The sequence below is a fragment of the Dendronephthya gigantea genome, unplaced genomic scaffold, assembly GCF_004324835.1.
Source record: "Dendronephthya gigantea isolate DGI-Jeju-01 unplaced genomic scaffold, DenGig_1.0 000327F, whole genome shotgun sequence".
In the NCBI taxonomy this organism is placed as follows: domain Eukaryota; kingdom Metazoa; phylum Cnidaria; class Anthozoa; order Malacalcyonacea; family Nephtheidae; genus Dendronephthya; species Dendronephthya gigantea.
In genome coordinates, this window is record NW_021163337.1 from 1 (window position 1) to 13,603 (window position 13,603).

A 13,603-nucleotide genomic window follows, 5' to 3' on the forward strand; every position below is an offset into this window, starting at 1 on the left:
ACGTGGTCTGTTTTGAAGTTGCTGAATTTTAAGATTAGCCTGGTGGATTTCATTGTGCAGGCTGCTTTGCTTTAGTTGGTACTCTTGTATCTGCCTGTCTCGTTGAGCGACAAGTTTTTCCTGTTGAATCTTCATAGTTGCCATTTCTGTGCTATGTTGATTTTGTAACGAGCTCCGTAACTGTTCGCTAGTTCTTGTCCGTTCTTCGTTCAGCTCGTTAATTTTACGTTGAGTCGCTTGTTGCATCGCTTTAACCTTTTAAACATGAACAAAATACTTTTGGTACACTGTAAATAGTTATGTACTTCCATTTTTTGGTACTGTAAATATGTATGTACTTCTACAAAATATGCATGTACTTCCATTGAAAATGAAGCTATTTATACATCGAAATATTTGAGGTCATTTGTCAAATAAAGGGATACTTTTGTTTTCTATTCGGAACTTATCCACCGTTTAAGCAAAACGCCTTTCAAACAATCGGCCCCAACTATGCACCGAACAATTTTTTGTTTAAAAGTGATTAGGTTTGTAATGGTACTATATGTTCCCGCCCCTTATACAGTAAAGTTGGTCAGACTGGTCCTGTTGTATTATAATATACAGATATCTGATATTTTGTTTGGAGTGTTTCAAGAGCATTGAAATATATCGTTTTTTACATCTGCATACCTGTAGCCGGCGCGGGAAAGACAGTTTTACCACTGTAAATTCTTAGCGAAATACTCTATTTGAATTCAAAATTTGGCTGGTGTGACCATTTTGGCAATATGACGAAGGTGCAAAAAAACGGTAGAAGCAATTTCTCCTAAAAGTGATTTTTCCTAACCCCATAACTGATGAACAGTTGAAATTATCTAAAACGTGTTCAAGTCTTTGCCGATAACAATGCACTGCCACTGTATGCAAAATTATGTTAGAGAATTATGCACGGTAGCATAATGAAATAAAAATCGTTTTCCACTGATTAAATTAGCTTTATGCAATTTGATTGGACGTACGAGTCTTTCACGTTTGAAAAAAATGCCATACACGGCTTTTGATTGGGCGAACGATTTTTTTTACGTGTGAAAAATTGTCGTAGCTATGTCATTGTCAGGGGCGCCGGAATATCGATAATAACGGGGGCAGATATTCATATAGTCGTGTTCGCAGATCGTTAAAACAATCAATTTCAAAAGGAGTTAATAATGCAGAACACGAATATATGAATATCTGCCCCCGTTATTATCGATATTCCGGCGCCCCTGGTCATTGTTGGTGGCAATTTGCTTTCATTTTTTTTCAACATAGCGTCGAAATATAGGAGTAAAATTCAAAACATAATTCTCAAATTTCCAGACATTTTTACATCCGACACATAATAGAATCTATATAGAAACAGAAAAAAAGACTGAGAAATTTAAAATAATTTTTTCACGAGGGGATCCGCATACTGTAACAAAACGGGTTTCAGCTTAATTAACCAAGGGTGTGCATGAGAATCAAATGTGGGAAGATTAAAAATTCACGTACGCTTGACGAAGCTTGGTTTGCATGTCGCTGATATTGGTAGGACATTCACACACTCTATACTAAACCTGCCATTGTATTCACAAGCGAGTTAATATACTGCGTTTTGTTCAACTTCCCACCTCATTTAAGTGCTGCTTTGCCTGCGCCTCTTTCTGTCTTTGTAGCCGTTCCTTCTCTTTCTGTGAAATAAAGAAGAGGTTGGAATATATAAAGCTGGCTTTGAATGGCCAATTTTAACAATGCGGGTTACAACGATCCCGCTTTGGTCTGAGAAGTGACAAATACCGGAACGATTGAATATAATTATATATCGCTTTAAGCAAGTAAATTGAATAATTTCAAAAAAAATTATCTGAAAAACATTTCTCGCCGTGTAGAAAATTTGTTGGACGAAACACGTTTGTGGAAAAGAGGAGGGTTAGACCTCTGGTTTATAACCCCCCGGGAAGATTACACAAGAAATAACAATAACGGAATCCCAGCCTTTCTTGCAATCTGATTTACTGTAGCAGCGGAAAGAATATTACGATATCTGACCACGGTCCGGAATCCTATATTTTATGCTCGAGCGAAGGCGTATGTGTTTTGTTTTTCTAAAGATCAGTCACTCGCAAATTTTTCACTTTTTTATTTTAAAATATATGGACCAAATGATTATCACGATAAATTGAAGTTAAAATTAGTAAATTTAAAACAAATTCAGGTTTTGATTGGCTGCTTTTCGTAAAAGAAATAAATACTTAATATATACTTATTCTAATACTTAATAAAGTTATATACCGTTTTGCTCGGCCTATAGAAAATTATTATATACCACTTGTCAAAGTTTGGTGTTCGTAGCGTTTCATTGATCGAGAGCGAATCACGCGAGAGTGACGAAATTTTTTATGTCGCCCGCGCAACCCCCTGCAGAGTGAGATAACGTTTCCGGAACACATTTTTCTATCCGAACCTCGCAGGCGGTAAATAACATGTATTTATTTTTTTTACAAATCAGCAGATGGCGGAATCTTAGCCTTTCCTTCAATCTGATTAGCTGTAGCAGTCAGCTGAATTTTGCGATGTCTGACCATGCACGGTTCGGATACCTATCTTTTGTGCTTGAGCGAAAGCTATTTGTTTCGTTTTGTTTTGTTTTTCCAGACTATAGATATATTCGGAAACTTTTGACTTTTTTATTTTAAAATAATTTTATATGGATCAAATAATTATCACGATAAATTGAAGTGAATTTTAGTAAATTAAACAAATGAGGTTTTGATTGTTTATGTTTTTGTCGCCATTACTGCATGGGTCTCTCTGCACAATGATAACGCGACCGAACGCCACTTTTTGTAAAAAAATAAAGACATTATTCGCGTTTTGGTCGTTACGGATAGAAAAATATTTCCCCTCGGTCTCAAAAATATCCCTCGGCCTGCGGTCTCGGGACGTTTAATTTGTGACACCTCGAGAGAATATTTTTCTATCCGGACCTCGCAGCCGGTAAATAACATATATTTATATACAACATTCTGTGCATGAACAGCATGATAATATATAACATGCATGCATGCCTGCATGAAATTAAAATGTTATATTCTGTTATTACCTCTTTTTCTCGGCAGCTCAGTTCTAATCGATTCTTTTCTGATCTCTCTTTTTCTATCTCATTATTATAGTCCTCTAATTGAGATATAAATTTGATTACTTGTTCCTTCCTTTCCTCCAAACCCTGAAATAGATTTCGCCAGGAAACTGTTGTCAAGTATACTTTTCTCACAAGTTAAACAATTTTACGCTTAGCCTGAATTATGCGCATGCATATATAATAAGACGCAATATAATTTTAAAACCGTTTTATATTTATCGTGGTTTCTACATTCAGACATTGTACTATTTTATCGCAATTTAAACGTCCCCACTATCTTAGATTGCTACAAATATTTGTGTTTATTACGTTGATATTCAAAATATGTATATTTGATTTGTGTTGTCGCGTCTCACTGCATGGACTTTCCAGTTCAACTCCATTTTTCTACCACTTTAAAAACTTAAATTGAATTTTGTGTTGAGAAAACTTGGCTATATATACGTATTAATTTGTATCGAACCTATATTTGATAACGGTTTACATGCATACCTTAGGTTCCTTGCTTGTAGTCGCCTTCACACCACCGCATTAACAACAAAATGTTTAAACACGCACCTTTTTGAAGACATACTCGGCAGCTGGGCCAATCGCAGAGCTCCAATATTTGTCTTCTATTGTTTTAATGACAGTTATTATTTCTTCACACGACGGCTGGTGATTGTTCTCCAGGGCTGGTTCCAAATTTTCTTTCGTCAGTTTTTTGATTACTTCCTCGCACAAAGTTTCGGATTTTTCTCGATTTTCAGTCAAATATTGAAAAAGTAAACCACCCACGCATCGACCATCGCCATCGTATGATACGCACTTTTTCTGAAAACATAACCACAATTATGATAATCAGTAATATACAATAATCAGTGTGACAGTTGTCGATCCGACAAAATGCATCAGCGGCAAACTAAAGCCCTACATGTTTTCTGGGCTTGTACGAAACCCACGCGCGTATACACATCAGTTCGACCCAAGTTCGACCCAGGGGCGTATACACATCAGTTTTTGCTGGGAGGGAGGTTGGTCACAAATGAGACATACTCGTTGCTTTTATAAAAAAAAAAATCAATCCGAAAAAAAATCCGAACTACTTTGTTTTCTAAATTTCAAACGATATTAAATAATCTATTTTATTGTGCTACACTAGTTTTTTAAAGTTCTAGTGTATATTTACATGCATTAAGGTGGTTGATTTTTGCATTACGGTTTAGCCCAGGTAGTGTCGCAGCTTCTTGCAAGAACGATTTTCATTGGCTGAACTTTACAGTACATTTCTGTTTCAACCAATAGCATAGCTTCGTTCTTTAGAAAAGCATTATCCAATTGGACGAAAGCTTCCGAGCGGTCTGCGAATGTCCCCTGCTTAGACTGCGTAATATCGCTGTAAGGGGGGATGACACCTCTCACATTTACTTCAATGGTTCAACCATGCAAGATCAATCCGAGTAAGTTAACCTAACCTGGATTTGTTCGAACCTTAACGATGGATTTTCTCTGCGTCGAACAATGGTTAGAACAATGACGTTTCACGAAATTGTTTCGCTACTAAGACAAGAATGCTTCACATTATGCAATTATAGCTATGATTCTGGTATAAAGCATCATGACTCTAGTAGGTTCCGGGAGTAAACAATATGACAATCTGAGACGTACCTAACCTTACAATTTAGTGGACCTGCTATGCAATTAAGTTATCATTATTAATTTGTTTAGAAATCGATTTCTTTGTAACAAAATATTAGCATAGCACGGGACTTAATCGTACTAGGCCAAATGTTACATGATCCTTGGTCCAACTAGGAAATTGCTCTTCAGCTTTCTTCCTTACAGAAAGCAACCTGTCAGAGTGAAATAATTAATTTGTAGAAAGCACCACATGTATATTTGTTTTTATGTTGAGCTTTCAGTCTGTAAACCCGAGTTTGAGTTTTTTATCACAGCTTGCGTGATAAAAACTGTTATAAAAGCAGCGTTTATATTATATGACAAGTTAATTGCCTCCATGAATGGCTGTGGTAAAAGGGACGAAAGCTTTGCATTAAGCAAAAAGACGTGGTGTTTTCTACATTATTGACTCACTTTTCAAGATTTCAAGAATGCTACATCAGAATTAGTTTAATTGCATCTCAATAAGGAAATTCGTCAGTTCTTATATAAAGTATTTATACAGCTGGAAAGCTGCATCCCAAAACTAGTAAAATTTGGTTGTGAAATGTTTCCGAAAAGTGGTAACTCTTTTTCGAACATAATACTAATTTGTACAAAATTCGCCGAACTCACCCGGAGATATTTTCGCACTTAACAATATTTCCCCACCATACTTTCCCTTTCGGATGCTCTTTCCAGTTGTATATCTCAGAAACGATGAATTTCCTTATTTCAAAATTTACTGTGATTGGGGTATGGTGTTATGCATTAATAATTGCGGTATTTACGAGGAATAATAATTATAGTATACCGTGAACTCCTTAAGATTTGCCTCGATGTGCTCCACGTCAGTATCCATTAGAGTCTCTTTTCGGAATACTTCAATGGCTTCCTCTATTCCAATTTCATGTTTCTTCATCACCGCATCTTCATCACATGGAAAAGTTCGACTTAATGGGTTTAAAATTTTTTCGTAGGCCATGATTGCTTTTTCTCCTGTTCAAAGTAGAAGAACATATCAGAACTAAATAATTTATTAAACCTTTCCTTCTTTGCTCAAATGATATGGGAAAAGCGATATATCCGAGAAAAACTTTTTTTGCGCATGCAGGACCACCTTACCAGCCCTTTTGTACGCCATCTTGACAGTTAATTCCCAAGCTGATTGCCAGTCTGGAATGTAGCCCTTTGTGTTCAGTGCATGAACGTAGCTTTCAAGCATATCCGCCAATTCTACAAAAATTAAGTAAATGTTGCTGACGATAGTGTTATTGTAGATTTTTTACGTAATGCATGGGCAAATAAATAATAGCTTTCTGCTTAGAATGCAAAAAGGAAACTTTTTTGTAACGAAAAATTATTATCATTCGAAAGAACGCCATATATATATAGGCATACGTATGTGCAAAATGTCGTAATGACGTAGTCAATATTTTTAAACTTTATTTTGCCGAGCCAGATAGTGCTTGCAAAATCCTCATAGGCATTGCTAAATGTGGACTTATCATGAAAATCGTGGTGGATTTTCCCTGCGTGGGGCCAAAAACTAGAACATAGAGATACAAGTTTTTTATAATTACTTCGCGAATTCGTTTTTGGCCTAGAACCCTCGCTTGCAATATTCGTTAGACCCAATGGCGTATTTAGGGTGTACTCCAAGTAAATTATTTTTTTCATTGAATAATTTTTCACCGACTTTCATTTCAATCCGAGATGGCCATAAAAATGATGAGATATTTATTCAATTTTACTGTTTTTACAATTCTGAATTTAATTTAAAGGCTTGCTTGTGAGCAAGGATTGATTTTACAATATTAATATACTGCTACTTACGTGTTCCTGTAAGGAGGGAGTTATTAATCCCCTTTTTGGAATGATACTTTTCAGAGATAATTGTTTTTAGAATATCAAGTTTCACCAGGAACTCTCCATTGATATTCTTGTTGTTTTTTGGCTTTCCCATGTTCTTTAAGACATCTCTCTCGTGGGATGGAACAGGCAGAGTAAAGGCATTAATTGATCTGAAGAATGACTTGATACTCCTGCGAATTTCGTTCCTTTGATTTGCTGCTTGTGATATACCCTTCTCGTTCTTTAGTATCTGTTAAGTGCAATTGGTCAATTCATGTAGACGCATAACGATATTATATATAATGTGCAATAATAAATTTTTTCACAATGACAATAAAACTTTTCTATGAATTTGTGTAAACTGCAGCAGTTCATTTGTTGTTAGCCGGATAGAAAATATTTAACTCACATTTTTAAATTGAATTCAAGGGCAGGGGCGAAGGTAGACGCCTAATTATGGCGAATTTGTATATTCGTGTCGTGCTCAACTGTCTTTCGAAACCGATTGTTTTTAACAGGATTAAATTACTATTCCTCAACTAAACCAAATTAAGAATATTCATCGGTACAGCTGCTAAGAGTATCCCAAACTTGGTTGCGAAATATTGCAAATTGGGATGCTCTTTCCAGATATACTTCTTCATTTAATAGGGCATTCCGATTTTCATGGATCACCGGCAGTCGGCGATGTATTTTTTTTCAAAATCAAAAACACTTTATTCTTTAGTGATCATGAACAATAGCAATCGCCGAGTGTCGGTGCATGCAATAGTATAATTATACTGACGAAGGTCGAATCGTCGCAATACGTTATTTTCTATTTTAGAAAATCACAATTTGTAGTACATCAGATACCAAGTTTATTAAAGAGTCTGCCAAGCTTCGCCTTGATTATATTCAATGTCACACCATAGGTAAAATCTCATTGAAGTTCTTTTATAAATTACCTTTTGTTCAAGATAGGTTTTTATGTCTACTTGTTTTTTATCTTCGTTTGTAATGTCAAGAGTGACGTCTCGGATGAGCCAAAAAAACTCAGGAGAATATTCCTTAAATTTTGCCACGTCCTCGCTGGTATTCTCTGCGTTGCTGCGAACACGGATGCTGTCGGAGAGCTTTGATACGTAACTGAAAGTTAAAATATTTGTATTGGTTGCCGCTGTTAGGCACGAGTATTCTAGCTTTTTAGAACCAAACTAAAGATACTGAAATAACAATGCTCGCATCAGGTAAACCCAAATCTCGAAAACTCGCCTGCGCGAGCCTCACGTCAGCGTCATTTAAAGTAGCTGAGCAGCACATTTAACATCAAAATTTGCCTAATTTTTAGTATTATTACTTTCATGTACTGTGTATATACATGTATTATTAATTTCATGAACCGGAATTTTTTTAAATAATATTGATACGTGTATTACTCACTGTAGCTTTTCCAAATCAGAATTGTTAGGAACATTCTTACTGTTGTAGATCAGTAAGGAGCTCAGTAACACACTGAGCGTAAAAATCTGGTTATCTGTAGCATCTGTTGAATCTTTGCTGTCGATTGAGCCTATACCCTCCGAATCAAGAAAGACAAGAGTCGTTTCCTTGCCGGTTGTTAATGACTTCCTGATTACCTTTTTTCCAATCCAAATACCTGAACAAATTGCGATAATTCAGCTAAAACGTGACAAATTAATACATACACAAATCCTAGCCCCCAAAAATTCAACCTTGTACTCTGAGCGCGGAACGGATGTCTTTTGTATAATTTCAGTTAGACACGTATTAAGTCCCAGGAGAATATTCCCCTAAATCAATTGATTGAAAAATCCTGCCTAGAGCAGTGGAAGCCCGCATTAAGTTTTTTGTATTTAATTCACATTTCAAAATTATTTTTGTACAGAAACTGAATTACGCCTGAGCAAGTAATGGGGATATGTTTTCCCACCCACTCATTCTTCAATTTAATACTCAACCCCGTACCCAGGGCTCTTACTTTGGTCTCAATTTGACTTGCTCTGCCACATATTAAAAAAAATTAAAGCGCGATACCCATTGTTTCTGCCTTCATTGTGTGACCAAGACGGAAGGTACTACCCTGCAGTTGCCCCAACAAGTATGATTTTCCCGTACGGGCAGGACCGACAACGCAAACAATGCAGACAGGGCCAGTTATGGAGCGTAATATTTCAAGACCCTGAGTGCATACTGCCAGCCCTGTGCGATTGACGTTGTCTACTGGTTGAAGCTTCGCTTCGTCGTCATTCCATTTATAATTGTTCGGAATGCAAAGTGGTATAGCTCCATTTGTCTCCTCTGATTGTCTCATGCCACTCTTTATCGAAAATCTTGAAAAAGCATTTTCCAAAGAGTTCTGACGCTCAAAGCTAAGATACAAGATTAGAAATTTAGTACTTTATCCATGCCAACGAACATATTAACGTTTTTCTATATTTGTGGTTTGTCTAGCTTACTGCATATTTTAAATAAGTCTCGGCATCTTTATGACGTGTATAAATCGAAGTAAATGGAGGCGATTTACGATGGAACTTCAAAAACAAAAACACATAGCTATAGTTCATGTAATTTTGTACCACCGTAATGCAATAATGCATCGCTTCGAGCTTAGCTGAATAAGGTGATGTGTTCGCAGGATTTATTTGTTGGGGAAAAGGCACTTTTAGGGTGATTGTTAATAGGCGGGCTATTAATAAGCGGTGCAGGTTTTAAGAAATGGAGAAAAGTAAAAAAAACAACGTGAAAGTTATTATACATATTTTCACGACTATACAAATTGTCTTTTACCTTTCAATTTCTTACCTGGGCAGACCTGAACTAATTATCTTCAATTTTTCAAAAAGTGACGCTAGTTTTTCTATAACCCCAAATTTGTCACCGTTGTCATCGATGTGAATATCTAGAAATTGTAATGTGTCTTTGTAAGTAAAACTGAGCATGGCCCAATCTCGTTCCCAGGGCCTTTTTGGGACTTTGTATGGGGGGCTGGGGCAAGAGGAGAGAAGAGAAAAGGCCCCGGGATCGAGACGTTCGAACTACGGCGTTGCGTACGTAGAACGGATACTATATTGTAGCATTTAAGCATATTGGAATTCTATACTATTTCGGAATAATTCCGCTAACTACATAAATTAAGAAGAATCGTTTAACCAATCAGAAGTCAGAAGCGGCTGGCCAATCCCAGGTTTTTACGCTAGAACGACGGAATTGGTTTCATTTAGTTGTAAATATTTTTGCCTCGGAGCTGAACCTTGAATAAATAAAACGTTCTAGTAAAGGCGTTTTGCAGGCTATAAATATAAATAAATGAAACTTGTATAATCTACATGAAATAAAAAGTCGCTATTTTATTTAGACTGAACGGAATACAACTCTATAGGTTCACCTCCGACCCAATTATCTTTAAAGTTAACCATGACAAAAATTTTATCAAGTTAGCTTTATTATTTTTTTATTGATCGTGCACGAATTAAGGGGAATCAGAATTTTAGTTTCCTAAGAAAGCGACGGAATAATATATCTTTCCCGTAAAAGTAAATAATGCATAATAGACCAACTTACGATCTAGGTAACAACAAGGAAATAAATTACCACAGCTAAAAAGAGCATACCAAAATTACTTAAATTAGTATAATTGCCATGTTTGGTTGCCGAATGTGAAGTAATACGGAAAATATAGTCATTCATGCATGCAAAGTAGCCTATTTTGTATACTTTTTTACTACGGCTAAATTACTAAATTATTTAAACGCTTCCGGCCGTAGTAAAAAGGTATACAAAATTGTCAAATTCGCATGGCTATATTTTCCCCACTTTACAATAATTATTTCTCAGGCAAACTTGGCAATTTTACTAAGTGTAATATGCACTTTTCGGAAGTTCCCTTTTTGTCGCCTAAATCGAAAATTGGTCACTTACGCAAAAGCTCTATTAAGTTTATTTGCAGTATATATTTACAAACCATATGGAATTTTCTCAGATCCATATATAGTCCTGAGCTCCCGGATAATTCTATTCTGAAGAGGAGCTATTTCATGAATACAAATCGTTTTTTCTCGTGCCCGATTTTCCATCTTTTCCTCGATCCTTCCTTGAAAGTCTAACAAATATTATTAATTGTCAATTTGTGTGGCGAAAATATAATAAACTTGTATTCAAAATGCTTATCACTTATATTGTTTTTCAGTGCTATTGGAAAAGAAATTCATAAGGCTTGATTTCCACTTAAAGAGAAAATCGTTCGCTAGCGAAATATTTGCATGTTTTCTTTTGAAATGTGGACAGTCAAGCAAGAAAATATGTTAATATTTCACTAGCGAACTCTTTCTCCGCAAGTGGAAATCCACCCTAATGCATTCTCTTTTGCCTTTTGACATCGTCTTGGGAAACATCGAAACATTTGGAAAATAAAGCTTACTATTTCCCTTGGAGGCATACATTATAGGCGTATAGCATTATGTTAACTTAAACTAGAAATACATGCATCCAGTAACCCTTGTCATTAAAGACCAAGCTGACGATTTCCTGACATGCCCAGATCTTGAAGATTACGATTCTCACAAGATTATGAAATGACTGCAATAGGTCAACAGCTATAATTTTTCAATTATTCGGAATTATGTAAACGTAAAATCGTTTGAGTATTTATGCAGCGAATATTTGCAGTCGGCTGTAAAAGCTTCGAAGTGATATATGTGTTTGATCAAAATTCAAATTTACACTTTCAAAATAACATAATTTGGATAACTTATACGCTATGTCATGCACAATATCCGGGTGTGAAGGCTCACACACACTGGACGCTATTCGCTAACGCGAGGCAAATTTTTCATTTTCATAAATAAATAAATTCAATTCTGAAAGATATGGGTACCAGTCCAGTCAAAGTGTACCATCAATCGGTAGTTACCAAGAACAGACACCGCGGAAATTGGTCGGCAAGCTAAAAGATTTATAAATACTCAACAAAATATCTCTTGCACAAAAGATTTGAAGCTTGCACACGGCAAAAACAAATCATCTGAAAATGTCTGAAAATGTCTCAAAATGGCCATTTTACGGTGGCAGATGCATACGAAGAGCCTTCAAAAGTTTCCAAAACCGATATTGGAAGAAAAATTGAACTTGTTTTCAACTTATTTGATAGTATTTTCTTTGACAGCAGTTTCTGAATACTAGGATTCAAATGTGAGCAACTGATGAGATATTTTACTTCCAACACCAATTTCTGCGGTGTCCCAAGAACATCACAACATATTTGCTCTCCCGTCGCATATTGCTATCAGCTCACGTACGATCTGAGCTTATAGTATAAGGCTGCTTTCCCAACTTGCGTGTTTTCCATATACGCGCACGTAAAAATTCAAATCCTTATAAGAAATTTCCAGAAACATTTTCCGTGTTTCTATACAGTTATAGCTAAAAAAACCCGTGGGAGTTTGGGAGAACGAGAAATAATCTCCCGCAAGTGTGTCCATAACTGTATAGAAACACAGGAAAAATGTTTTCTATTTCGTTTATAATATAACTAAATAAAAACATTTTGTACAAGTATTATAATTCGACTCCATTACAAATTCTCATTACGTTGCTGCGCTTGTCACATTCGGCGGGAAAATTCCCGTGTTTCAATTACAGTGAAAGAAACACGCTTCTCGACCAATCAGCCAGCGCGTACTATAAATGTTATTTTATAAATAGCTAAGTTATTTTTGGGAAAAAACATTGTGAATAAATCGAAAGAACTTAGTTTCCACTTTCCCGCGTATTTTAAAACGCGTTTGTTCACGCATAAGTTAAATAATATCATTCTAATGCATTTATAAACTGAAATAATATGAAAAACGCGTAAGTGGGAAGCAACCTTAATTGTTAAATGTCTAATCCGGTAGCTCGATATGTAACTCAGCACTGTTTCTTCTCGGAATTACTGAATCAGAATAAACCTCTTTTTAAACTCGTTAAGACAATTGCAAAACTGCAAGTATATTGCCAGGGGAAACCCATCGCATCATATGACAATCAGGAAATGTCACAACAAAATCTAGCTTTAATTGTTTAGAAATCTAACTAAAACTGAAATCTAGCTAAAAATCTTCTTTCTAAAATTCACAAAGCAATTTTGCTTGATCGAAGCGATTACTGTAAAAACAAACGTTTAAATTGTGCCACGAATGTGATCGCTCTTAAACTGTGTTAAATGAGTTCACCCGATGTACTGATTTATGTTAAAATTCTTGCACAGTTGTACTGATGTTTCCCGGAAGGTCAGCGAACGGAGGCTATACTAAATTGTATTTAATTTTACCAACTTACCCTGCACGTACTTCTTCTGAAAACGAATGTCACTACTGTCGAATCAGTGTAGGAAGCAGTCGCCGAACTTTATTTATGTATGGGGAATCCCAGTCACTTCTCGGTAAGACGAGTACCGGGAAAACCCAATCACGAAATTACTAACGAATCTTGTGAGACGCTGTGAATTGGGATCATCTCCAGGAATCTCCTTTCATTTAACTGTCAATGGTTTTGGAGAAATCAGAGAGAAAGAGAAATCAAATTCTCACCTTGCAATGCGGAAATTCCATTTTCCGTTTTGTTTTAAAATTTCGTTTCAAAATTCTTAGTGAAAAAAATAGTTCTTAGCGATGACATGCGTCTTTTTCACTTCCGCGAATAATAAACGATAACAATAGCGTAAAAGATTCCAATTTATATTCATATATATGACACTACTCTGCCAATTTGCTATCTCTTTTATGCCACTATTTGAGACTGCGCGTATATAGACCGAAATTTATGATAATCGTTTGATATCAAACTTCAGAATTCATTACGTGCTCCCTCTAACTGCCGTAGCACCGCTCGGATTCCGTCTCCATCCCTACCGATCGGCAGTGGGCAAATTATATAGTGTAAGAGTGTGGAGCTATATGTAGATTGCGAGTTAATTGAATCGCCTAA

At 36.0% G+C, this 13,603-nt stretch overlaps 1 protein-coding gene across 1 annotated transcript; it reads right to left on the bottom strand.

The window, feature by feature from the left end:
- Positions 1-6: 6 nt before the first annotated feature.
- LOC114541986 (guanylate-binding protein 3-like) lies at positions 7-13,124 on the bottom strand (the record flags this gene model as incomplete). The annotated part of the gene is made up of 13 exons (XM_028561776.1): positions 12,956-13,124; positions 10,602-10,739; positions 9,443-9,539; positions 8,675-9,009; positions 8,060-8,276; positions 7,585-7,765; positions 6,620-6,887; positions 5,909-6,019; positions 5,598-5,782; positions 3,704-3,958; positions 3,107-3,229; positions 1,635-1,694; positions 7-255 (listed from the first exon to the last, which is right to left on the bottom strand). Coding segments are annotated over exons 2-13 (2,193 nt in total), but the record flags the coding sequence as incomplete, so codon positions are not given.
- Positions 13,125-13,603: the final 479 nt, after the last annotated feature.